We start from the raw sequence: 26,917 nt of genomic DNA, 5'->3' as shown, positions 1-26,917 counted from the left end.
TTTTCTGTTTGTGTTCTGGTTTCCTAGCAACAAACATCCCTGATAACACTTGCACATACTTTTTAGGGGATTCCACACTTTTTTGTGTGTTCACATAAAAAGAAAAAAGAAACCCTTGTTGTTTTTTTTTGGGGGGGGTGTTCAATGGGTGCAGCCAAAAGAATGACTAAACATCCTTGTAACAAACATGATGTTAAATGTGGAACATGGCTTTTTGTTTTCAAGATTTGACCATTTACTTAAATATGGACATATTTGTTTCAAGCATTGTATATTCAAGAACTTGTCTCAACAAAACATTGAACTTGTTGTGAGGAAGACTTTGAGAGTTTGATATCCTGAATGTAAATAATCAGATTAATAGATTTTGCCCTGGATTTTTTTCTCCTTATTATGTAGTCTACTCACAGGCAAAACAATATACGTTTACCACCTAAACATAATTGAGAATTTATCTTGAGATTGAGTATGAGGAGAAAAACTACATTTTCCTAAAACACGATTGAAAATATGGATAAATGCTTAGTGCACCTGTTTAATCAGCCACCTACTTGTTGTAAGTACTGGTGATGATGGCTTTTTAAAAATAATGAGCACAGGGCCAGGAATTTGGCCTAGTGGTAGAGTGCTTGTCTAGCATGCACAAAGGCCGGGGTTCGATTCCTTGGTACCACATATGTAGAAAAAAGCTGGAAGTGGTGCTGTGGCCCAAGTGGTAGAGCAGTAGCCTTGAGAAAAGTCCAAGGACAGTGCTCAGGCCCTGAGTTCAAGCCCCATGACTGGCAAGCAAAACAAAACAAAAAAACACGAGTATAGCCAGTCTAGGCTCTTGCCTATAATCCTAGCTACTCAGGAGGCTGAAATCTGAGGATCACAGTTCAAAGCCAGCCCAGATAGGAAAATCCATGAGTTTCTTATTTCCAATTAATGAGCAAATTGAGTGGGGAGTGCCAGTCTTGAGTATTACTATATGATCCAAACTTCAAGCCTCAGTACTGGCACACAAAATAAAATCTCTGAAAAAAGCATCACCAGTCCTATATTGAACATTCAAAATGAAAAAACAGAGGAAGGAAGCTTCATGAAGTTTCACCTCACCTGGATCCACAAGTCCAATAAATGACTGAATCAGGACACAAATCCAGATGCCGGCGTTTATGCATTAAGCAGCAATGCTCACCCTAAAAGCAGAGAGTTTCCCCAAATTTCATTGCACAGAAGATGCAATGATGCTGAAGAGCAAACACATTCAGAGGCTATGTAGGTAATGTTATATGTTATACCTAAATGCCTAATAATGGCCATGTAAGAGGTGTATTCAAGTTATGAAAACAAGGTTCAGGCTGCATGTGCACATTTCCTTCTTTCTGTAAGTTCAGGTGGCAGTCAAATGTGAAGGACCTGTGATTGAGTGAGACCTGACTACCTGGCAAAGGACTGACTACCTCACTGCTGTGTCTGTCTGCCCTTCAACACAACACCTATTTTATTCCTGCTTATCATTTTGGTCTAAGGGGATTTGAACCCAGAGCCTCACACATGCTAAGTTCTCTGCTCAGGGCCCCATCTGTTTATTGCTCATTTATAAAGTGCTCATTTGTGGGATCACTCCACAGGGACAATTGACTAATGGATCTGGGAGAAATCACAGAGACAATCTTTGTCTGTTACCACGGCCGATGACACATGCTTACAGGAGGGAGGAGAGAGAGGACGGTTGCTCCTGGAAGAAATTGGCTTGAATGGGCTGAGTAATGGGAGATGGAGGCAGGATCTGGGGGTTTGGTTCTTTTACTTCTTTTGACCTCCTGTAAGCTCCGGAGTGGCAGCTTTGGAACTAGACTAGCTAGCTGCGGGCAGGTTTTGAATGTGATGGACTTGTAGCTCTGGGCTTAATAGTCTCAGAAAACAATCTAGAAGCTTCGGTTTGGACAGAACAGTGTAGGGCCAGTATACACCACTAGCATCAGAGCGATACTACCCTGGGTGTGCCCTTTTGCCTTTGGGGTTAGTAAGCTCTCTGTGGAGGAGAGGTTGAATATTTCCATCAAAGTGAAGAAAAGAATTAGGGAGAGCTGGGTGAGGCAGTGCCCTGGAGATTCGCTTAACTTTTCCCTCCAAGAGGCAGTCTCTACTAGAACAATGACTGTGGAAAAAAACAGGTTTAGAATAAGAATAGAATACTAACTGGAAGTAGAAGTGTTGAGTGTGTAAGTTACATGAAGAAATGGTACCCTCTATTTACAGGATTCCATAACTTAGGTCCTAGTAGCCTTAGGTATGCAGGCCCTGGCATATGTTTATATTTAGTTTTGTTTAGATACTGTTTCAGCAGTATCTAAGGGAAATGGAGGGAGGGAAGGCAGAGCAAGAGAAGATGGAAGAGGAGGAGGACGATGACAAGGATGAGGAGGAGGATGAGGAGGAGGAGGAGGAGGAGGTGGTGGAGAAGGAGGAGGAGGAAAGAAAAAGATGTGGGGGGGTTTGATGGATTGATTTCTCCAAAAGAATTGTAAGCCAAGCATTTCTACTGGAAAAATACTTTTAAGTAGACTAGAAAATAATGGGTATAGTTAATCAAAATGAAAAGAAAAAATAGTGAGATTGGCTATACTTCTCTTGGTAAAAATGAAAGATTTTATCCTTTCCTATATAGGGAATTGAAATTTATATTTTGTGAAAACTCAGAAAATATGACTACACAGATTTATTTCATGGTATACTAAGGTGTAGAACTTCAATATTTATCCAGAGTATCTCAGATACTCAGAAAGGAATGATGGCTCAAATATGAAATCAATATGACATATAATACATAATTTAACATTTTTATAGCTATGGACAATATTGATATTTTAGTTCTTTATATTTGAGTTTATTTATAGCTTATTTTTCTTGCCCTTGCTCTCCTTTTGTCTCTAGTATTAAAAGCAGAGAAGTCTTCTCCATATGTATTGCTATATAGAAATCAGTCAATTAAAATGGTTTACCACAAAATTTGGGACAGGACTGAAGCCCTGGGATAAAAGAGTTTTTCTAATACCTTTTGGCTCTCTAGAAGATAATACTCACTAAAGTTTAGCTCCTTGTCTTTCTCAAGTCTACTTGTTTCCCTCTATTATGGTGTCTTGTACTGTATATCTTCTCAGTGAAGTCTTTTCTATGTGCTAACCTTGACCTTGAATAACCATCTTCTCAATCTCAATGTAATGCACAGGATGTAAGGGGAAACATATATACACTCCTTTAAATGTTACACTCCTTTTTTTTGCATGGCTGTGAGTTTGGCCCTTGTTCAACTTAGGCAAAGGAGGGAGATAGATAATCTTTCCAAGACTGCTTACAAAATACCAAAAAATAAATGTCAAAATTTATTATTTGTAATTCTGTGGGCAGCTCATTCCTTTGTGAAATCACCATTCTGACTTGTTTCTGTCCCTTTCCTTCCCCTTTGTGTTTTTAAGGACAATGCCACATTCCTTGGTCATTGACTTTTCTTTACCCGAGTTCTTCTAACTTCATCTCATGCACATTCAAGTTGTATCTTTTTATTCTTAGAGATGTGGTTATTTGATAAGTCACTAAATTATTCAGAAAATTAATCTAAAGACTCTGAAAGTCAGTCCCTTATGAATATGGGGAATTTTGCTCTTGATTCTCTTGTCAGAAAGGAATAATGACTTGAGTTTAGGGCTTTTTTTGTAACAAGATATTTGTGATTTGCCTATCATTTCTTAGAAGAATGTCTATGGACCCTTCTAGCCTGTGGGGAATTAGCAGGTAACAGCAAGGTGGGCTCTTTTTCTATGCCAGCCACTTGTAAGCAACTTTGGCCACTGTTAGAAACCTCTAGCACGCTCTAACTCTGTGTCCTCTTTGCCCTGAAAGCTTCTGGTCAAAATAGTTTCAGCATCATTAGTACATTTTTCATACATGCACTAGAAATAAAGCCTGGATGCCAGGAAATGGTTCACTTGTCATGAGGTGGACTGTCCCCAAATCTGATCTCTTAGTTACCATTTCATACCACAAATATCCTACTAAAGGATCTTTCCTGGTAACTTCTCTCTGAGGCCTCAGACCTATGGACTACTCTTTTACTGGAGGGAGGAAAAGTACCCCAACTTTTGAGACACTTCTCAAGGTTGTCCAGAACAAAAAGATATTTTATTTTTAAGCTACAGGAAACAAAGAAAACTATTAAAATATAAATCAAGATGGGTGCCTAACTGACTGCTGAGATCTAAGGATCTTGGGTTGACGCCAGCCCAGGCAGGAAAGGCTGTGAGGTTCTTATCTCTAAATAACCACCAAAAAGTCAGAAGTGGAGCTGCAGCTAACCTTGACCAGTACTGACCTTGAGCACAAAAGCTCAGGGACAGTGCCTAGGCCCTGAAGTTCTATCTATCTATCTATCTATCTATCTATCTATCTATCTGTCTGTCTATCTATCTTTATGTCTATATATCCATATATTGATATGTCAATATGTATATATTTATTTAAGTGTGATTTTATTAGGCTGAAAATTAGTTCTCTTACTATACTTTAGTGTTTTGGCTTCTGATTAACATCAACTGCTATTTCCTCAAGCATTCTTCTAAAACTGCTTCTTCTGAGAGGATAAGGACAGGAAAGTGTCTTAGCAGGGAGGGTTCCCTTTGCTTCCCTTGGCCCCAGAGGTATTTGACTGTATCTGTTTGCTCACATCTGATACTCTCTTGAGGGTATTGGTTTATAGAATATAGTTTCAGGAAAATGCGGAGAGTAAAGACATGATGGAATTCAAATGATTATAGGTTGAGACAGAATGAACTGAAACTTCATTGTCTGTGGTCCCATTTGGCTGCTTTAGTGCTTTTAGTGTTTTTTATTATAAAGCTCTTTTGTTTAAAACATATGCACACGAAAGCCAGCGGGCAGAACACTTATAGGAGATTCATTATTATGTTTTTTTAATCTTGAATTTAAAAACTCATGGCTTGTGTTAGACAACCCAAAAAGAGTATTAGCAGAGTTGTTTTTTTTTAAAGGTAATTGTTCTATATAAGTAAGCTGGTGTGGCAACAGCATTTAATTCTTCCTTGTTATGAATTTAGTGGATGACTCTGCTTCCTGCTGATAAGGTAGCACTTCCTTCCATTTGATGACTCAGATTTTAGAAGAGAAGAAAATCAAATAGATTATCAGTCAACAGCAAGAGTTTTTGTAGAGATTAAGTACTTAAAACTGAAAAGCATGTGATTCTCTTCAAAATGTTTTATTCCATTTCAGTTGCTATCTAATGAGGTTCTGTTAGATTTTTTTGGTCAGATTTGCCTCAAAGTCAATATAAAAGATTTGTATCTTATTATTAATTTTTCTGGTTTGCTGTGGTGATTATCTTGTTAGTCAATGAGAGGGCAGTAACAACGCTAATATTTAATATTGCATTTCCACTGCCTGAGGCCCATATGATCATACAGTAAAGGCAACACAGCTGTAGATGGTGTTTAGTGTGTGTGTGTAAACTGAAATATTATATAATGTATGATATATAATCATATACGTATATATGAGATTGGCTGACACTGTACCCATGTCCCCAGCTTGGCACTTTCGCTGAATTGTTTTGAAGATAGAGTCTAATAGACACTCCCGCTCAAGCTGCCTTTGAACTGCCTTCATCCAGAGCTCAGCTTCCTGAGTTGCTAGAATTATAAGTGTCAGCCACTGGCTCCCAGATTTTTGGACTGTCTTTAGAAGATAAACTTGGAAACAAAAAACAAGTTTTATAATAGCTTTATGAGCAAACCATACCTCTTGTGTTATTATTTGGGAAAATGATTTTTAGCCAGTCCTAACTCATCTGCTTTATTCCCTAATCTTGTCCCATGTCTGGATAACGTCTTGCTAAAATATAATACACAGTATCTGTGGAGGAAATATATCTAATGCATTTGTATAAAGTCCTTAACTTTGTTTCATTTAATTAATACAATGACTCCATGAGGTAAGAATTACTACAGATGAGGATGAACCAGCAGTTATAGAATGTTACATTTCTTCTCCATAAGGTATCTCAGCTAGTATGGGAATCTATGTAATTTTACTCCATAGCCTGTGCTGTACCTGGTATGTTAGAAGCTTTCTGAAAGTTTTTTGTTTTTCCTTCTCTAACATACATTAAGTAGTTTTGAAATTATGGCACTGTTATGAAAACCTTCTTGCTAATTGGATGTAAAGAGCTACTGTGATTATTTCTTTTAAATTTGTAACTGCATTCACCATGCAATTATTCTCTCCATGGTAGTGTTTTTGTCTTCAGTCACTTTCTTTATGTAGATGCCCAAAATGTTTCTAAATATCTTCCATCTACTTTAGATTCTCTATTTCCTTTACATTTGATTATTTATGTATCACTTGAGTAACATGGTGACAGAAAGTATATCAGTAATCTAAAAGTTACCTCCTATGTTACTTCCTGTATTATTCTATGTTACGTGAGTTTATTTTTCTTTGGGAGACATTATATCTACCTGATTTCTACAATAACTGTTGCTCCTATGGCACATGCTCTATAAATACTCATTTGGTAGAGGAGACTAGAAACTTAATTTATTTTTCTCAAAATATAGGACTACAGTGATGCAGTTATATGTCTATTGCCATTATTGAAATTAACTTGACTTTCTAGGGTTTATAATTTATAGGGTTTATAGGGTTTATAGCATCATAAATGCTACCAAATTCATATTATACTTTGCATCCAATAAAAAAACTCAAACTTGCTACCTTGTGACATGTAAAACTTTAGAAGTACTGTTGAGTGCAGTTTATATTGACTAATGTGAATTTATCAATAAAAAACAGAGAAAGACATAGTGTGGTTATGCAAATGACAAAGAAATGGTTCAAGTTTGAAATCCTGTTGATTTTTTCTTTTTCTCTTCATGCTCTTATCCCACTCCCACCCCAACATACCCATACACACGTGGTATTATTGAGAACAAAATATAGCACACCTATAAACAGGCACTAAATCTTTGGAAAAAGGATATTTGTGACTATGGAGCTATAACTGTAATTTTTCAGAGCAGAATTGAATGCCAAATTTCTGATAGTATCTTTTCAGACTTAGTGCGTAGTTTCATGACATTAGATATTATTTACAAGGAAACCTAAAACAATTGGAAAAGACAACAGAAAATGTTACAGCATTTTCAGTGAGTCGACTATGATTTTAAAAAAGAAAGAATAAGTTGACCCATGAACTGAAGCAAAGTAAGAATGCAAAGATGAGATCTCTAAGAATGCAGAGATGAGATCTCTAACCTTCCATTTCTTTTCTCTCCATCACCTTTCTTGCTTGGATTATTTGTGGAGTTTTGTTTTTTTTTTTTTTAGAAAAATATTTCTTTCTTTATTTTTGGCCAGTCCTGAGGCTTGAACTCAGGACTGGAGCACTGTCTTTGGGCTTTTTCCTCAAGGCTAGAGCTCTACCACTTGAGCCACAGCACCACTTCCAGCATTTTTTTTAAATTGCAAATTTCCAGCTTTTCTATGTATATGGTACTGAGGAATCAAACCCAAGTCTTCATGCATGCTAGGCAAGCACTCTACCACTAGGCCAAACTTCCAGCTCCCACATTAATCTTTAAATGGCATGTTTTTTGTAGCGCCTTAGGCCAGCAATGAGAGAAGTGATATGGTCGAACATAGGAAATATACTACTTAGAATAAAAATTTAAAGTGTGGAAACACAAGGTTTGTAAACAGAAGCAGGAGACAACTCAAGAATAACATAGCTAGAATTAGGCTACTTTATGAATCATGCTTCTTCCTAGACATTTCTTTTTTTAAGCTAAGTGAGAATTCTGTGTGAAGTTTTTTTTTTAACTTTTGACTAAAAATTTGTATTGTTATTGTAAAGGTGATGTACAGAGGGGTTATAGTTACATAAAGTCAGGGTTAGAGTACATTTCTTCTTGGACAATTTCAACTCTTCCCTAACTTTTTCCCAGTAAACTTTTAACTTGAAAAAATAATATCTCACTTTAGAGATGGAACTTGTAGATCTCTAAATTACTTATAATATCTAAGCTAAATATTAGTGTATTTTTTCCATTGTTGTATTATATTGTATAGGGAATAAGGACAAGCCACAAGTCTGAAAACCTTCAGGAGTGTACAATATGTTTCAACATTTGGTTATCGGTTATAATGATCTGGCCTCGTTGATCTCTGTGGCATGATATTTTCAACTTTTACAAACACCTTCTTCTGCTTCTTTCCTTAGTTAGATTTCCATATATCTAGTGCTTTTTGTTTTCATTTTAGATATAAATTTACTTGGTCAGGGGGCCTAGTGGTAGAATGCTTGCCTAGTATGCACAAAGACCTGGATTTGATTCCTTGGTACCACATACATAGACAAACAGGAAATGGTGCTGTGGCTCAAGTGGTAGATCTCTAGCTTTGAGAAAGCCCAAGGACAGTGCTCAGGACCAGTTTAAGCCCCAGGACTGGCAAGAAAATTTTTTTACTTGGTCAGTACCTAAGATAAAGAATGAAAGTACTACAAGTTCAAGGTCATGAGAAGTAGGGCTAATAATGTAATCAATGTTTCTTCAAAATGAACCAGAAGTTATCATTGATTTCTCTTCTCTCAGGTTCTCCATCCATATGCTTTTTCCTTCCTTCCTCCCTCCCTCCCTCCCTCCCTCCCTCCCTCCCTCCCTTCCTCCCTTCCTTCCTTCCTTCCTTCCTTCCTTCCTTCCTTCCTTCCTTCCTTCCTTCCTGGTCATAGGGATTGAACTCAAGGCCTGGGTTCTGTTCCCGAGTTTTTGTGCTAAAAACCAGTGCTCTACCACTTGAGCCACATGTCACTTCTGGCTTTTAAAAAGGATTGGCAATTAATTGGAGATAAGCCTCTTATGAACTTTACTGCCTAGGTTGGCTTTGAACCACATCCTCAGATGTCAGCCTCCTAATTAATTAGGATTATAGGTATGAGCCACTGGTGCCTGGCTATATTTATTTTTATGTTAGAGATTGAACCTAGGGTGTTATGCATACTTTATTACACACACACACTTATCTTTTTCTCAGTTTTATTTTTATTTTGTAACTGTAGTATTAAACTGTATTTTCTCCTTATCCAGCCATTGTGTGTTTTCAGTTACCTTTGGTGCGTTGTTTGGAATTCATTCCAGATGCTGCTATATACTTTGAACTAACTGAGCTTTGCTGTTTAACCAGGTTGTGGTGGGGAGCTGTCGGGAGCCACGGGTACCTTCAGCAGCCCTGGGTACCCTCATAGTTATCCATCCAACAAGGAATGCATCTGGTACCTCACCACCGAACCGGGAAGTAGCATTCAACTCACCATCCACGACATGGATTTGGAATTTAACAAAGAGTGCAGATACGATGCCCTGGAGGTAAGAACAAGGCCTCTGTTCAGTAGTATACACTATTTGGGGTAAGACCAGAAATCACCCAGGGTAGATATGCCTGACCTTTTCATTCTCCAGCCCTATTCTACACCTCGACATCCTAACGAGTATGAGCCCCGCTTGAGAAATGCTAGCAGGTGTTTGGAACTGATATCTGAGTTTGGCTGTCTCTGCCAACACAGCCAGCATGTGTTGGCTGCAGGCAGTTCAGTTAGTAGATGAGGGCAGCATGAGCAGGAGAGGGAGCACAAGGCAGAGAGAGAGGATTCTGTGTGGGGTGCCAGGCTGTCTTCTGTGAGCCAGCGAACACCTGAACATCTGTTGCAGGTGGCTTTTTGTTTGTTTATTTGGGTGATGCAGTGGGCAGAACTTGAGTCTTGTAGGGCTTTATATGTGCAGTGCTGCCAACAGCTCTATCAGTGGGTTATGAAGCAACTCCTTTTTCTTTTTTCTTTTGAAATAGAATCTCATTATGTACCCCAAACTGCTGATCTTCCTTCCGCAACTTCTTGAATAGCTGGGCTTACATCTGTGTACTTTAATTCCTGGCTTTCTTCTTCTTCTTCTTCTTCTTCTTCTTCTTCTTCTTCTTCTTCTTCTTCTTCTTCTTCTTCTTCTTCTTCTTCTTTTAATGGTCCATTAGTGCACTGAATTTTGAAGGTGAGAACTTTTCTAAATTCTACTGGCAAGGATGCCTCTTAGAATAATAAAGTCCTCCTTGAGAACTTTAGAAACATGTTTATTGCATGAATGTTATTAGCCTCTGTTATTAGCCTCTGAAGTTTGCAAAAACATAATGACTTCTAAGTCCACACAAAATTCCCAGCACTTCAGCTCTAGGATCTTGTATTTCGTATCATAACAAGTATTTAAAATTTAAATTCCAGGAAGCTGGGGGTGTTCTTTTGGTCTGTTTTGCCACTGTGTCTTTAGTTCCTAAGTACTTATCAAAGTGCTAACATACAGTGCGTTTGTGAGCTTGTGAACTGAAGCATGTAAATCTCTCACTGACATAAGGGCATGCATGGGACTAGTGGTTTTGCAGTGGAAGTTTTACAACCATACACTCATATGAATATGAATAAGTAAGAGAAGAGTTTTGTCCCTGTATTATAGTCTGGGGCCAAACTCAAATTCATGGGCTTTTCTCCATGATCACTAGAAGAGACATGAACCCAGTTGCCACTGCATAGGACAGTATAAAACCATTCATGTGTGTAGTGTGTCGAATTGAAATGAACTAGGAAACTTTGTAGGAAACTTTGACACTTACAAAGCTTTAATTACAGAACAAGTGTTTACCCTGAGAGTTCCTGGGGTTCTCATTCAGTTGGTGGGTGAGGAATTACCTTTAGTACCTCAAATCTCTCTGGAAAGGGGTAAAGCTATAGGAAGTGAAAACAGAGACTGAGTAGTTAAGGTCCTGGATTCCAGCCATGCCTTTTTGCCTTCATGGTGGGACTGCTTCCAAGTCCTGATTCCATCTCTGAAAAGGAAAAGGGCACAGGGGAAAGAGGAAGGCCCTTCCTGCAACATCCCGCAGTGGGAAGTGGGAAAAACTCTTACTCTGGGAATGCTGAACTGCTTTCTCTTGCCAGCAAGGTTATTACTTGGTTGCATAAAACTCCTTCACACTTACCCATGACTGGCAGGCCCTCTTCTCCAGCACTGTGCAATGTGCCAGCTCTTCATTTTCATATTCCCAAGGGTCTGTGATTTGTGCCCAGTTGGCAAAATGTAAGTAGGTTCATTGTGCTTTAGGTTTTATTGCACTTCTTAAGGCAGAAAGCAGAGACAGAGTATGCTCCTTGCAAACAGCTTCTAGAACTGAGAAACAAAAAATCAGGAGTCCCAGGCAGCCAGAAACATCCACAGAGGGTTATGATGCCTGTTCAGAAATGTTTCTAAGAAGAGACATGCTTGGGGTCCGTTTGTATTAGAGCAAACGGACATTAAAGTGGTTCCTTCATTTCAACACAGGGAAGGGGAGTGAGGAGGAGTAGTTCAGAACCTTAAATATATGTAGGAAGAATTTCTTTCTTTACTTCTTATGACTGAAAAGCTGAGCCCTTTGGTTTTTTGCTCATCAACTTTAATCCACTTCTCAGTCAATGCTCAGCTCAAATGGAGAGAGCCCTGTTATCTGGTTGGGCTAATGATGATAAAATGATTTTTCCCCCCTGTCTCTCTGTCCTTAGTCACTGATGATGTACTGGCAGTGGGCTTCAAATCTGCTACCCCCAGTGGGTGTGCTGGGGTATGTCAGGGTATCAAATGGCCTGGCTCTGGGCCATCTAAGGTCCAGATTCTTAGGGTTCATGGGCAGGATAGACACATACTATACTTATTGCCTGCCTAAGGCCAGTTTGCCTTTATTGATAATTTTGTGTGGCCCAGGAATGAAGGTATTATTCTAATAATCCTTGGCAGATAGAAGGTTCCCCAATGCTGGGAGAAATATGTCTGGCTCATCTTTCCTGTTCCATTAAATGCCGCCAAATAGTTTCTTACTATCAACAGCAACTGGACTTGCTGGGAACCATATAATTTAACCAGTGGCCATTTTTTCCCCTCCAAAAAAAATCACTGTCAGAAAGTGACCAGTTGCATAAAGCCATGTGGTTACTCATAATCCTGGAATGCTGACTTGACCCTAACAATCAATGGAGCCAACAGAGCAAAAAGAAATGTTCAAAACAGATTAAAAGCATAGTCCTTGAAATGTTCTCCATACCGAGCCATTTGCTAAAACCACATTTTCATCTCTGATCACCAGGCCAATTCTTCCTTACCCAGAGATGAATCATAAACTGAAACCACACCCTGAAATTCTTTCCATCATTCCTTCCCCCCCCCCTGCCTTTTTTTCCCCGTCTTTTTTTCCAAACATTTGTGCTATTGGGTTTATTGGTGGAAGCCAGAATTGCCATTCTTTTGTTTTGGCCATGGAAACATTGGGCTGATTTCACATCAGTTTCCTGAGAGAGCCTGAAACTGGCATCAGGCAGAAAAGGAAATGCCCACCCAGGATATAAACCAGGACAATTATGTGGGTGAGCAGCTAGGCAGGGCTGGTTGTTTGTGTGCTGGGCCCAGTGGGAGGGGAAACAGAAATGTCACAAGTGGCAGTGTTTATTCTTCTGCAGGCTCCCAGGTCCAGCCAGCTCATACCGGTTATGTTGTGACCTCAAGGGGGATGCCTGAGCAGGGGAACAAAGAATATTTTGCCGACGTGTGGGTTTTCTTTGTTAGCTCTTTGTGCTTGGGCACAGTGTTCTCTCTCTAAGTATGTGCTGGCCTTGGGGCTCCGGTGATTAGGAGCACATGTCCTTTGGCTGCAAGCTCTGGGGACTGAAAATGGGAAAAAGGGCTTCCCAAATAAGAAGCAATCTTGGTCCTTCAGTTGCATGTGTGTACGTGTAAAGGTCCACAGAGCACTTCCTTGAATCCTGCTTTTGATGGCTCCTTGGAGGGCTGCACAAACCTCAGTTCTTCCTAATGAAAATAAGCCTGAAGCCCTGGGCCTGCTTCATTCCTTTGCAATTACAGTCCCTGTGCTAGGCCCTCTGGGAAACAGCACTTTCATTCATTTTGGCCTTCTCAGAAGGGATGAGGAGGACCTAATGAGACAAAGACGTCATTATAGATTCAAGTCATGTCCTCCTCCCCTACAGGAGGCTTCTTGTTCTTAATGTCTCTGGAGAAAGCACTTGAGTAAATTCCCTCTCTGTTATTGAGAGCCTCTGGGTGGACCAAGGTGCTGGGGGCCTGAGAGTAGAAAGGCAGTGAAGAGGCCCTGATGGGGAGGCGAGGGTGGAGATGTTCAGCACAGACTTCCCTGAGAGCTGCTTCCTGGGCTTGCGCTAAGCTGGCCTCTGGGGACAGGAACGCAGGGTGGTAGTGGCAGATGTGAAAGGCTCAGATACCAATTCACTTCTACAAAGTCAAATTTGACAACACCCCAAGATGGGTGAGGAGGATCAAATATATTCTGTTTGATTCTGATCGTCCTATCACCCCCATTCTACGCCATGCTGGAGAAGTCGGGGTGTCCAGGAGAAATTCGGACACTAGTGCTTAAGGCCAAGGACAGTACTATTTAAGAAATACATCACTTAGTTATTGGCTCTCAGTAAAACATTGTATGTTTCTAGAGGTTGTATTTCTACTTCTGAAGAAGCAAAAAGCAAATAGATTTGGGGCCTAATCTTATGAAATATTCATTTGCAGATTAGATGCAAATTCCTAAGACTATAACTAAAGAATTAATAAAACTCTTTCAGAAACAAAATTGATTTTGGGGTGGGGATCAGAGGGAGGGGAAACAGATTTTTTTCCCCATATAACCCAGGCTATTTTTGAACTCATGAACTCATAATCTTCCTACCTCAGACTCCTGAGTGCTGAGGTTACAGGTCAGCACTTCAATTCAGTCTACCTCTACAACGATCTGATGAAACAAGCAGGTATTTGGTAGGTGACTGAACTCAGTTTAAGTTTATTATTCATAACTGCCTCTATCAACTCCCCCCACACACACAAAGGAGGGGCTGAAGTTGTTTAAATATGTCTTTTAATTCATGTTTGGTTGGTTGGTTGCTTTTCTCTGTCTCTTCTTAGATCTTTGGAGGCCCTGATTTCCACTCTCCCAGAATAGCCAAGTTGTGTGAAAGGACATCGAATCCACTGCAGGTCTCCAGCACTGGCAATAGAATAGCAATCCGATTTAGCACCAATTTCATGGAAAATAGGAAAGGTTTCAATGCCTCATGGCAAGCAGTCCCAGGAGGTGAGTGCAAACAGGAGTCTCCTCAAAGTGCGTAGGCTGGAAAAGGTATGAAGGCTACATTCTGATGACTTTGTGACTTCCCAAGTGGCTAATCTAATTCTTCTTTGACTTAGACTCTTGTGTTTTGGTTTTTAAAAAGTGATAGAACAGATGAAAGTATGCTAGCCCATAGTGAGAGTAGAATTTTAGGGTGATTGTCTAAACTCTGTTACTTGCTAAAGGCATTACACCTATTCCCCAACCTTAAATTTAGGTATCAATGCATGGTAAATTAGTTCATCCCCTACCATAGGACCTTCGGATTTTTGGCAAGTGCCAATATTGCAAACATTAGCCAGGTGCTGGTGGCTCACACTGGTAATCCTAGCTACTCAAGAGGCTAAGGTCTCAGGATCATGATTTGAATCCAGCCCAGGCAGAAAAGTCCCCATGAGACTCATATCTCCAATTAACCACTCAAAAATGGGAAGTGGTGCTTTGGCTCATGTGGTAGAATGCTGGCTTTGAGTACAAAGAGGCTCAGGGGCAGTACCCAAGCCCTGGGTTCAAGACCCACAATCAAAAAGAAAATCATAAACATTAAATTTTCTCATTTCCAGGAATGACTCTGTGTTATTCAATGATCTTCTGTCCAAGGGCTCAAGCTGTCTAAATAAATTACCTGTTGAGGATTTTAAAAATTAGAAATTATGGTACAATTTTTAATCAATATTCATGTTTATCATTGCTAATAGTGATTATTTGTGGAAAAATTTCTGTGTACCTGATCCATACTCAAACATTTTTAGTAACATTAAAATTTTTTAATTGTTATAAAGGTGATGTGCAGAGGAGTTACAGTTATATAAATCGGTAAAGGGTACATTTCTTTTTGAACAATGTCACCCTTCCCTCAGTCTTTCCCTGTTCCCACCTACATATTCGCATCACACATTTTTTTTTCAGTCCTGGGGCTTGAACTCAGGGACTGGGCACTGTCCTTAGGCTTTCTCAGGGCTGGTGCTCTACTACTTGAGCCACAGCACCACTTCCGGCTTTTTCTGTGTGTGTGGTACCAGGGAATGGAACCCAGGGCTTCGTGCATACTAGGCAAACACTGTACCACTAGGCCATGCTCCAGCCCCATTGAACATTTTTTTTTGTGAGAATTTTCTCATTTAATCCTTATGATTAGTCTATGAGGGAAATTTTTTTGTATCTTCATTTTACTCGCAAACAGACACTTAGAGAAGTCAGTGGTTTGTCCAAAGTTCCACAACCTAGGAGTACCAACTCAAGAAATGTGACTCCAAGACACCATAGGTCTCTACTTCAACTCCAAGATAATGTGGTAGCTACTTGAGGTTTCTTAATGTTAGTTACATGTGAATTTGCATATACATAATGTCCTAATTAGAGGACAATAGTAAGTTTTCCTATTGTTGGTGTATATTATGCTAGGTCAAGGAACAATGGCTTAGAAAGAAAGTCATTTCAGTAAAAAGTGTTTAACTATATCATATAAATTAAAATCAACCTAAGTAATTATACCTAGAATATTAAATTTGTAAATAGCATACACTTATTTTGTAAAGTCATATATTGTAGTTTATCCAGTATTATGATGGAGATGATTGTTCTTACAGTATGAGATATTTTGTAGAACAACAAAGAGACCTTTTATGGCCTTGTGAAAATATAACTTCATTTTCACTCATTTATATTACCATCTTAAATCACTTTGGTCATCAGTATTTAATTCCTTGAAGCCATTTTCCTACTATTATCCTTGCCTCCCTTTTTTTTTCCGTAGAGATAAATGAGTTAACATGGATATTAAGCTCTTCAGAGTTTTAGCATAGATCAATATAATGTAACATATTGACACTTGTCTTTGGGTAGTGGCATAATTTTGTTTTTTAATAATTTTTTTATTTCAATGTATAGAGGGGTTACAGTTATATTTGAGTGGCATAGTTTCTATCAGTGATTCTTGCCATGGCTGAACTGTATTTTCCACTTGCAGGTTGTGGCGGCATTTTCCATGCACCCAGAGGAGAGATCCATTCTCCAAACTACCCTAGTTACTACAGGAGTAACACCGACTGTTCTTGGGTTATTCAAGTTGAACAGCATCACCGAGTTCTCTTGAACTTTACTGACACTGACCTTGAACCTCCAGACTCTTGTATTATGGTAAGTGACACAAAATTCCGATATTGTCATGAGTCAAACCAGAGTCAACACATATGAGCCCATCTTGTGAGTGTACCCATTATGTGTGTTTTTAACTCCAAAACACAGGAAAGGCAATATGTAGCAACATTTTTTTTTTGCACTTTGCCTAGAAACAATTGAGGAGGTAGATAATAACATAGTTTGTTAAAAACTCAGTTTTGGCTCTACCAGTATTCGGTTTCATTATGTTTACTTCATTGTGAAAAATAACTGTAATAGTTTGAGGGTTTTTTGAACACCATATCTGAGTCTATATCTGAAGCAAAAAGAAAGGAATGGCATCAATTTCTGTGTATGTGTGTGTGTGTGTGTGTGTGTGTGTGCTTGCGTGTGATAATCAGAGTAGGATTGGGAGCCAGTGTGGAGAAGGGATATGGTTATTATTTAGATGGTGAGATTCTACTATTGCCAATAAGCTTAATGCATTAATAGCTGAAACAAATGCTTTGTGTTTCATGTGAAAGAAGTGAATGAGGTCTAATTTTTCTTTTTGAAGTTTTTTGCTTGTTGAAAAACATTTTCCATGTTTCACTCACTTTTGTAGACATTTCATTCAAACAGAAACAAGATTCTCTGGGTTAAGGGATTTTTCTATCTTGGCTTTTTTTTTTTTGATAGTTTCTTATTCAAACTCCAATTGGGTGGTTTCTGTAGAACTGAAATGGAGAAACCTTAAAGAGATTTGTTTTTTTCCTCCCCTCTATTTTTCAAACTTTTCCAGTCTAATTGCATCTATTTCAAATATAATTTTATCAGATTAGATCATTAATAAGAGATCAGTACCAATGAGCCTTTAGCATCTAAGGGGGCACTAAAGTATCACTCAGCTGTAGAGCAGCTAGTTTTTAATGTAGAATTGGATCGACTGTCATGGAAAAAGATTAGTTAAGAATCTAGATCTGCTGGGTGCTGGTGGCTCACACTGGTAACTCTAGATACTCAGAAGACTGAGATCTGAGAATGGAGGTTTGAAGCCAGCACAAGCAGGAAAGTCTGTGAGACTCTTTTCTCCAATCAACCATCAGAAAATTGGAAGTACAGCGGTGTCTCAAAGTGGTCAAGCACTAGCCTTGAACAAAAGGAGTTTATGGACAGTACCCAGGCAGTGAGTTTAAACCAGCAAAAGGAAAGAAAAAAAGACTAGGGCCGTCCAGCTTCTTTCCTTTGGTAAAGTTCATATTACAGAACGTTTGACAAAGCCAAAGCCTCAGTTAGAAGCATGGCTTTTTTTTCTTCCCTTCTTTGGTCATGAGGATATTTTTCCATGTGTCCAGGATACAAATGCCCTGATGAAATCCACTCCATATCTCAGCATGCAGCAGGGCTTGGCTTTAACAAACTGTGACAAGAGAAAACAAACAAAAGAAAGTGAAACTTCACATAAGCCCTTGTTGGGCCATGGTGCTGGGAAAGGAAACTTGTACATAGATCCAGCCATCATCAGGCTGCTGTGATTGATAATATAGGCTTTTCCATGGAGGTCTGTTAGTGAGTAGTGGAGGAGACAGTGCAGAATACTAGGAGAAGTCATGGCCTTGGGAGCCAGTGGGAGTTTCTTGTGCTTTGGCCTCAAGCTCTTCTGCAGCAAACTCTCCTTGAATCTTTCCAATGGTATCTACCCCGGCCTTGAGGGAATCCATCAGTATTCCACTTAAGATTGCTATAAAAAAAAATGAGGAAATTGCGAGAATGATTCATGTGGGCCTGGGAGCCAGGAAAACTTTCCCACTGGAGGAGATATTTAAGTGACCAGGACAGGAATCTGAAGGGGCAGGACATAGAAAATGGCTCACAGACTTTTGGGAAGGCCTGCATTGTGCCTGACACAGATAGGCCTTGGACAATGGAGAAAGCATGGAGGCCATAAGATAGAGATGACCTTCAAGTTGGAAAAACTCTTTTATGTTCTGGTGAAAACTTAGACTTTTTTTTAATGGATGCCTTACTGTACATGAAAATTTCTTGCAAGACAGAGCTATAACCTATTCAGAACTACATTTTACAAACATTCAGGCAACAGTGAAAAAGAGGCAAGTAAAAAGCTCAAAGTTATGAGGAAATCCTGGAGTAGAGATGATAAGGATCTTACTCTGGATGGTGGCCTTGGGAATGGAGAGAAACCATATTCTCCAGCCAAACCCTTACAGTGGTAGAGTCACCAGGACTCAGAGGCTAATTCCATTGAGAATGTCACCTGAGAGACAGAAGGAAGCAATGACTATTTTTTGCTTGAAGAAAACAGATGAATAATTCAGCCTTAGCTAAATGAAGAGGTAGAGAATGATTGGAAACTTACACATTTAAAAGTCTAATCAATGGTCCTTCAAGAGTATGAGTTCAGGGTTTGCAGTGGAATATGATTTAGTTATATACCTTGTAGGATAATTTTCATTTGATTGTTTATGTCAGTCCTGGGGCTTGAACTCCGGACCTGGGTGCTGTCCCTGAGCTCTTCAGTTCAAGGGTAGTTCTCTACCACTTGAACCACAGCGCCCTTTCCTGTTTTCTGGTGGTTAATTGGAGATAAGACTTTAGTGTCCAGGGTTGGTTTTGAGCCATGATCCTCAGATCTCAGCCTCCTGAGTAGCTAGGATTACAGGTGTGAGCCACCAGTGCCCAGGTAGGTTAATTTTTTATATATTTAGGTGGTTGTTAAAATCATGGAGTATATATGGTCACTTACAAGATAATTTTATAGAGTAAAAAGGGCCTTGTATATACTTGCATGTAATTCTACTACTTTAAGAGCAAAGGAAGGATCAAAGGAGTAGGTGGGGAACCAGTGAGTGGTCCAACAAAAACTGAGGATGAAGACAGTTGTGGGGAGTGGGTGATCAAAGGTGCCACACCCACCAGCAATTACCTAAAATGGAACCAAAGCCAAATGGATCTGATAACCTTGTAAAGAACAGGTCTGCTGTGGGTAGTGGTGGAAGACTCTAAGGTTATAATGGGTTAAGAGGTGCAAATCTGCTTGAGGTTTCCCCCAGAATTATGGAAAGGAAGGGCAAAATGAAGTGAAAGGTAACATATGGCTTAAGCTTAAGGCAAAACCAATGGGAAATTATCTTTGAAAATAATGGAGAAGCTTAAGTTATGTGATGTGGATGAAGTACTGTGAGAAAAGAGCAATTAGATAGAAGAAATCAAATAGTTCTTAAAATAATTTTTATCAGGGTAGAGACCTGAAGATAGGCTTAGATTGGCCCTACAATTTTTCATATTTTCAGATTGAGAAACTAATCTCTAACTTATCAATTTATATTTATAGTTCTGATTTATACATTTTTTCTTACATAAAATATTATTGAAAAATTACATAAATGGTACCTAAGCTGAGGTACAATTATCTTGGAAAGAAAGGGGGACAGGTAAATTGGAGTCAAGTTCTTTTGTGTGTAGTAGCCATGAGCTCAATTATGAGGATAGGAGAACTGCAAAGCTTTGGCACCAGGCCAATCAACGTCCTGGCAGGGTTGGAAGTTTGGCTCCAAATTATCATTAGTTGTCCAGGGATTCATGAAGGCCAGTATTGAAGGCTCAGCCATCAATCTTTATGGCCAAATGGACACTGGATATGAAGTGTAGCCTAAAATCCAACCACTTACATAATAATATCTGCAGCTTAAGATCATACAAAGCCAATCATTCATTTTGGAGATATTCAATTTAACTTGTTGGTCTGGTTCTTAGATGGAGTCATTAGCAAAATGAAAAACAAGTAGTTGCCAATGATGCTGTCAGATAGTGTTTGTATTCAGGGATTTTAACAGAGCTCAAGTGAGCCATTCAGTGCCAAGGTAAATTATGCTTAGATGGAACTAGCTTTTTTTTTTTTTAAGTCTTGTAATAAATTTAGGTAGTTAGAACAGAAACATAAATTTAACACTTATAATTAATAGTTATAAACAGTCATAGTTAACACTCATGGTTAATAGCTATAGTTAATAGGCACAGTTAATAATTATAAACCTTTATCTACAGGGAATGCTGAAGTTGAAAGAATAGGGACTGGAGATCATTTAGTGTTATGTCCTTACTTAGAGAAGAAAAAAAAATAATTGAAGTCCAGAAAGGTCAGAATGAAGGTTGGATAGAAATTAATGAAAAGACTAGCACAGGAAGAAATCCTTATTAAGTATTCCCTAAAGAAAAATTATTTTACTAAACTGTGAAAGAGTTTGATTTAGGAAACTGAATTACAGAATAAAGGACAACTGGAAAAATGGAGGAAGAAAAATAAGATCAGCAATACTTGAGAGCTAGTTTAATTTTGATTTCCAATGAATCCAGTTATGAATACAAGAAAGTGTTTAGAATTCAAATACAGAGTCGAAAGCATCACTGTTAGGAGTCAGGAGGTTTGGGTTCCAGTTAGCCATTTGTTCAATCTTCATGTTCCAGATACATGGGTGTCTAGTTAGCTCACTTACCAAATTGGGGGCTTAGGAAATCTAAGTAAAAGGAGAGAAACGAATGGAGACCATCCAGTTAGGACTTAGGTTTATGAGAGGGAAAAGGAAGACAAAGTAGCTAGTACAATGGATCCTACCATTCTTACTAGTCATGTGAGAACAAAGTTAGGCTCACAGTCACTAGAAATCACTGGATAGGATAGGAGGCATTGAGCAGGAGTCATTCTCCCATTCCTTATCTCTCCCCTTCTCTCTCTTCTCCGATGAGAGGTTTTCTTTTTTTTTTAACCAGTCCCCATTGATCCAAAGTGAAGGTAGGAATAAATCTACAGATAACTCTAAGCCATTCCTGCAGAAGAAACCAATGGGAATTTCAAAATGGAGCACCTAAGAGACAGTCTCCATTTCCTGTTATATCACCCACAGCAATCATGCCTTGTACAACATCAAGTATCACAGGTTTTATTCATATGTAAATAAATACTTGCAGTCTTTACTCCTGCCAGGATCAGCTCTTTGGTAAAAAGTTACCATAACCCCTGCAGAAATGTGCTGTCTCTAGGTCACACCCTGGCTCTACTGATAAATGAGTTCAGGAGCTTGAGCCACCGGAGCACATTTAATATCAGAGGTATTTTCTAGAATATCATGCTGCTGGAATAAAAAGAGAACAACTGAGCGTTTTTTGTTGTTTTGTTTTAGCTTTTTATTTCAATTGAAATGGTATCATGAGAAGCAAATCAGATGATTGCCCTGTGTGCTCCGTGCTTTTCCAGTGTCCAGTGCTCATTAACCTTAGCCTTTAGGAGTTTTATCGGGAGTATTTCTTCCTACGGCAGCAGTGGGACCCACTGTCTGAGGATATTACCAGAAAGAGGCCAGGTTCTGTTTCCCTTCATGAATTGGGGAGTAAAGTGACCTTCCTCAATAAGTCTAATGGCTTAATTAGCCTCTCCTGTAAGCCTCAGATTCATGGCACTCTGTGAGATCTTATTGATCTGCGAATGGTGGGTTGTAGTTCAGCGTGAGAGAGGGGGGAGGAAGGCAGTTACATGGAGCCAAGGGCCCAGGAGACTTCCAGCTCAAAGGAATGTCTGCCTGGTGAGAATCACTGGGGGACAGATAAAAGCCAGCAGATCAGAGTCCCCACGCAATCTCTCTTTGTAGGAAATAGGCACTGGGCCAAAAGAACTGAGCAGAGGGAGGCCCGGGACAGCAAATTATTAGTAACTGTTTTCTTTCTGAAGCCTTTTGTGTTTGTCTAGGAGAAAGAAAGCAAAGTGTCTGAGTTGTACTTAAATAAATAAATAAATACATTCAGGTCCCCCTGTTCTCTTCAAGGGAACAATGTGTATCCTTCACTATTATCTGACAGAAAGCACTGTAAAACAGGGCAAGGCCTTGCAACAAAATATCTATATTTTAAAGATAGCTCCCAGGATAGGCTTTCTTTTAAAACATCAATTATTTTCCAGCAGAGAAAATAAAAATACAAGAAGAATGGAACTCCATGTTTCAGAGAAACAACAGAAAGAATCCTTCTTTAAATATTTACAGTTTTACAAATGAATCCGTGGCAGAAATCCCCCTTCATCCCCTCCGTTTCTGTCTCTGCCATTTCTTCTTCTTCTCCTTTATACTTCACAACAGAAAATTTTAATTTCCACTAAGCAAATTGAGGCTGCGCTCTTTAAAATGTTTGTTTAGGAATTTACTGTTGATAACTCGACTTTGCTGTTTGCATTCCAGCACCAAATTAATGTCCAGAAGCCATGCCAGTCCTTTGAATTGGCAAAGCAAAGGGAGAGTTGAATTGAAGCCCTAGCTTTCATTCTGTGGGCACGGGGGTGTGGCTTTTTTTTTAATATTTCATCTCAGGAATCTAAGCCACTAGTTGCAACAACTGCACACTGGAGTTCATAGTTTCCTATAGTCTGTGATAAAACTGACTGGAGTAATGCAGAGTGCCAGATCAGGAAATGAGATGTGAGTTTGTGTACTAAATTTGGTACTTAATTTCAGAGCAATGTACCTGGAAAATGTCAGTGGCTGAGGAAATCCATGCTTCCTCTCCCATCCTCAAGCAAAGCTGCTGTGATGAGCAATATTTTCCTTCCTTCCTTACATTTATGATTTTAACAGCTTGGATAATTTCCTGAGGGATTCCCCTCTCTGAAAAATATTTCCTCCAGTTTAGAGGGGCTGCTCAGATTCAAAAATGGGAATTTCATGAGCAGCCACACTGCCATATGCAACACATAAAAATATTGTACTGACTCTCTGTGCTCAAAATTAATTTTGTACCTAGATATGAATTATCCCTTTTGTTCCCTGAACATTTTATCCTTGAACATTTTTCCCCACTTGGATAACTAGGCAACTAAAAGCTGGAATCAGAAGTTGCCAAGTATAAATGAAAATGAAATAAAAATTACAGAGCAGGTTGAATGCCAAATGAGGCCAGGGTCAAGGCCAGAAGAAGGCTGTGCAAGCAAGACTCAAGAATTACAGTTAAACTAGAGAAAAAGAAGCTATGCCTTTATAACTGGATCTAAGGACAGAAGAAAGCATAGGAGTCAGGACTACAAACTTGGAGCTTATGTATAAGCCTACATACTGATTTTTCCTAAATTAACCAGGCTGGGAATTCCATAAATGCTGTGTGGAATGGAACGAGTGACAGATGCCAGCCAGCTATAATCCACAAGGGCCCAAAGTAAGACTATCAGAGATATCACTAACAATGCTTTGCTGTAGTCTAGAGAAGTGTTGGGAGGCTTCAGTTTTGTTTCTAGAGCTCTCACAACTATTCTTGCAAGAGAACATGGGTATCTCATGAAGCTTCTTAGAGCCCTGATCTTTCAGTAGGTAGCTGAACAAATGAAACTTTTCTCTCAGCTTCATGACAATCGATAAAATGTCAAAAAGACAGAATGTGAATTGCTTGGCTGTAATGACTGTGGAACTGAGGTCTTGTCCTCGCATTTTCAAATCTTCACTTTACCAACTAAGAATAGTGAACTTTAAAGTAAATGTAATTACAGTACTTAGCAATGTCAGGCATACATAAGTATTCACTGCTACTCCTGGTTTTGCTCTTATTCCTCTACTTCTATTATCAGAAGTACTCTGGTAAAGAATACTCTGTTTTGCATTTGAAAATTGTGAACCTTAGGTACACTGAACTAGAGCAAGAATCTACCATTCATCACACACTACCCTCCATCCATAAACAGTCTACATTTTCCTTTAAAATATATATATGTATATATATATATATGTATATATTTGCCAGTCCTAGGGCTTGAACTCAGGGCATGGGCATGTCCCTGAGCTTTTGCTCAAGGTTAGCATTCTGCCACTTGAGCCATAGTGCCACTTCTGGTGGTACATGACTGTTACCCCATACACTTAGAAGGCCAGCTTGTGGAAAATCAGGAGATGCTATCTGAAAAACAAAAGTTAAAAGGGCAGGAGGTATGGCTCAAGTGGTAAACCTTGAGCTTCAACCCGAGGATGACCTAAAAATACAAAAATACAAAATAAATACTTAAAAGGGGAAAATATAGTAATGCAGAAAATGAAAAATAAAACTCTATTGACAGACATCCCTGGTGTTTTTACCTGGAAAACTCAGCTGTGCCACTGTGATGCACTATTTTCTTACTTTGAGGATTATAAGACGTGTGGTGTATTTTGCTTTGTGCTAAAATAGTTCCTCCGCTCTCTGGTTTAAAGCAATTGTAGTCCCCATAGGAAGCTGACTTATTTTCTCCCTGAGTAAGATAAAAGCAAGAAAAAATGAGATGCAGCAGAAGTAATTCCCCACCGCCTGCTCTACAACAAGCTGAAGGAATATATCGTCATTTCTAGAAATAAAAAATTCAAGTGTTCCCGAGGAAGCTAGAATCCATTTTCCATTGCAGTCATGTGCTTTGGGGGTATGATGATTGCATCTTTGTAACAAGCCAGCCAGTTCTTCACAGCTGAGTCTGGATCATAGCAGAGTGGAAGGCTGAGGGCAAAAAGTGTGTCTGACACCAGCTCTCTAGCAACGTCGTCCATGATTGCTTATCTTTATGCTTAATTTTTTTTAAGTACAGGACAATGCAACTTTCCTTTTGTGTTTGAATGTACATTGAAAAAATAGGACTTGGCACGTTGAACTCTGGTTGGAGACTGAATTGAGATGGGAAAATATGACCCAGACAACATCCAGACACTAATATCCACAGAGAGAGATTTACAACCCAGACACTATGATCCCTAGAGAGGGGACCCAGAGCTAAAGATGCCAAGGGTGTATGGCAGAAAGTGACAAAGAACACTAAGCCAGGTTGGAGAACTTAAGGGAAAGATCTAAAATGGCTTGTCTGTTGCATTAGTACTTCTGGAATTTGCTGAGGCAAGAGCTGCAGATGCAAAAGGAATGAGATGAAATTATCTTAGGAGGCTGATTTTTTTTTTAATGGCTGTGAAGCTCTGAGTTGACATCTAGTATACAGCTGGTGAAATGATCTTGAAGCTTAGGACAGAGGGCTGGGGTACAGTTATAGATATGAGTTAACTGACAAATGTTTTGGAGATGTTTAAACAGAAGCCATATCCATTAACCTTGATGTATTTCTTTGAGGCTGCAAGAGCAGATGAAATGGCATTAGTGTACACATGGCTGGGACTCAGGTCCTTATGGTCTTGCAGGGAAGACTATACTTCCATGCCTATGGAGTTATGTGCATGTCTCAATGGCTAATTTAAATGATTATAATATAGATTTTATATAGAAGTTTTGCCAGTTCCTCATATTGAATTTGTGAAGATCAAAAGCAAAGAATAAGAAATTGCTGCCACTTTTAATACTACAACTTGGTTACAAACGACTAAATTTTTTTTCTTTTTATCCCCAAACCAAATATGTATGTAGTCCTACATATAGACCTAAATAGTTTTAGATAATTCTTCATTTGATTTTATATTCTGCCTTCTTCACTGAATATTATTTGAATGATTCTTTTGGAAAAGTAATCAGTGATATCAGCATACTAGAATATATTCATATGTGAATCTTAAGCTATATTCTCTATGTAGGCTATCCTTTCTTTACTGAAAATTCTAAAATATTAAGTATGCAGAAAATGTGTAATAAACTTTTGCATTGCTGCATTCAGAAATATCTACAAGACTATTCACAACAGTAATGTTGCTTTCACAAAGTAATGGAAGTAACTAAATATTATGAACAGCAGAGTGGTAAGTGACTTATGGCTCATAAATAAAATGAAATGCCATACAATCACAACAAATGGCATTAGATCCAGATATGGTATATGGAGGGAAAATGAGTGAGCAAAGTGAGTTGAAGAATATATACTGTGTGACATTTACATACAGTTAAAATGTGCTAAATAGGGCTGGGAGATTGGCCTAGTGGTTAAAGTGCTTGCCTAGCATGCACGAAGACCCGGGTTTGATTCCTTGGTACTACATACATAGAAAAAAGCTGGAAGTGGTGCTGAGGCTCAAGTGGTAGAGCTCTAGCCTTGAGAAAGTCCAAGGACAGTGCTCAGGCCCTGAGCTCAAGCCCAGGACTGGCAAAAAAAATAATATTTTATAGCATGTGGATGTGTACAAATACATGTATTAAAATATAAAAAATAATCATGAAAACCATAAACCACATTTGTCACTATTAGATTTGTCTGGGACAGAGGACAGGAACACATGTGTCTTTAACACTTCATTTCTTTGTAGGGAGAGAAGTTGAAGCAAGTGTGACACCCAGACGGTCTGGGTGTCAAAATGTTTTTGTACAGTTTTGGTATGGCACTGACATATAATTTCAATTCACAGTCATTTGGGGAATTTGGATCCTATTTTGTGAAGCAGTGTCCTAGCCTGATTAATCTGAGTAGAGTCCTTCAGCTGGGAGGGCTGGGGGGGAGTGGGGCAGGAATGGGCTAGGAATCCTGCAATCAAAACCCCTAAATGTGCACCTATCAGAGGATGAGCTATAAAAGGTCTCATTCATATTACTTTCTAAGATTTCTAGCCTTGATTCC

The 26,917-nt window shown here is 39.0% G+C and overlaps 1 protein-coding gene across 1 annotated transcript in view; it reads left to right on the top strand.

Moving 5' to 3' along the window:
* Nucleotides 1-26,917, top strand: part of Cubn (cubilin) — a 199,807-nt gene that overhangs the window by 88,651 nt on the left and 84,239 nt on the right. Inside the window, exons 31-33 of the mRNA XM_090318958.1 lie at nucleotides 9,241-9,422; nucleotides 14,058-14,226; nucleotides 16,232-16,401. Of these exons, the coding sequence (XP_090175084.1) occupies nucleotides 9,241-9,422; nucleotides 14,058-14,226; nucleotides 16,232-16,401 (521 nt within the window). The remainder of the gene's footprint in view (nucleotides 1-9,240; nucleotides 9,423-14,057; nucleotides 14,227-16,231; nucleotides 16,402-26,917) is intronic.

The sequence above is a fragment of the Megascapheus bottae genome, chromosome 26 (genome assembly GCF_031878675.1).
Source record: "Megascapheus bottae isolate mThoBot1 chromosome 26, mThoBot2.hap1, whole genome shotgun sequence".
Taxonomy (NCBI): domain Eukaryota; kingdom Metazoa; phylum Chordata; class Mammalia; order Rodentia; family Geomyidae; genus Megascapheus; species Megascapheus bottae.
This window is presented reverse-complemented; position numbering and strand designations above follow the sequence as displayed.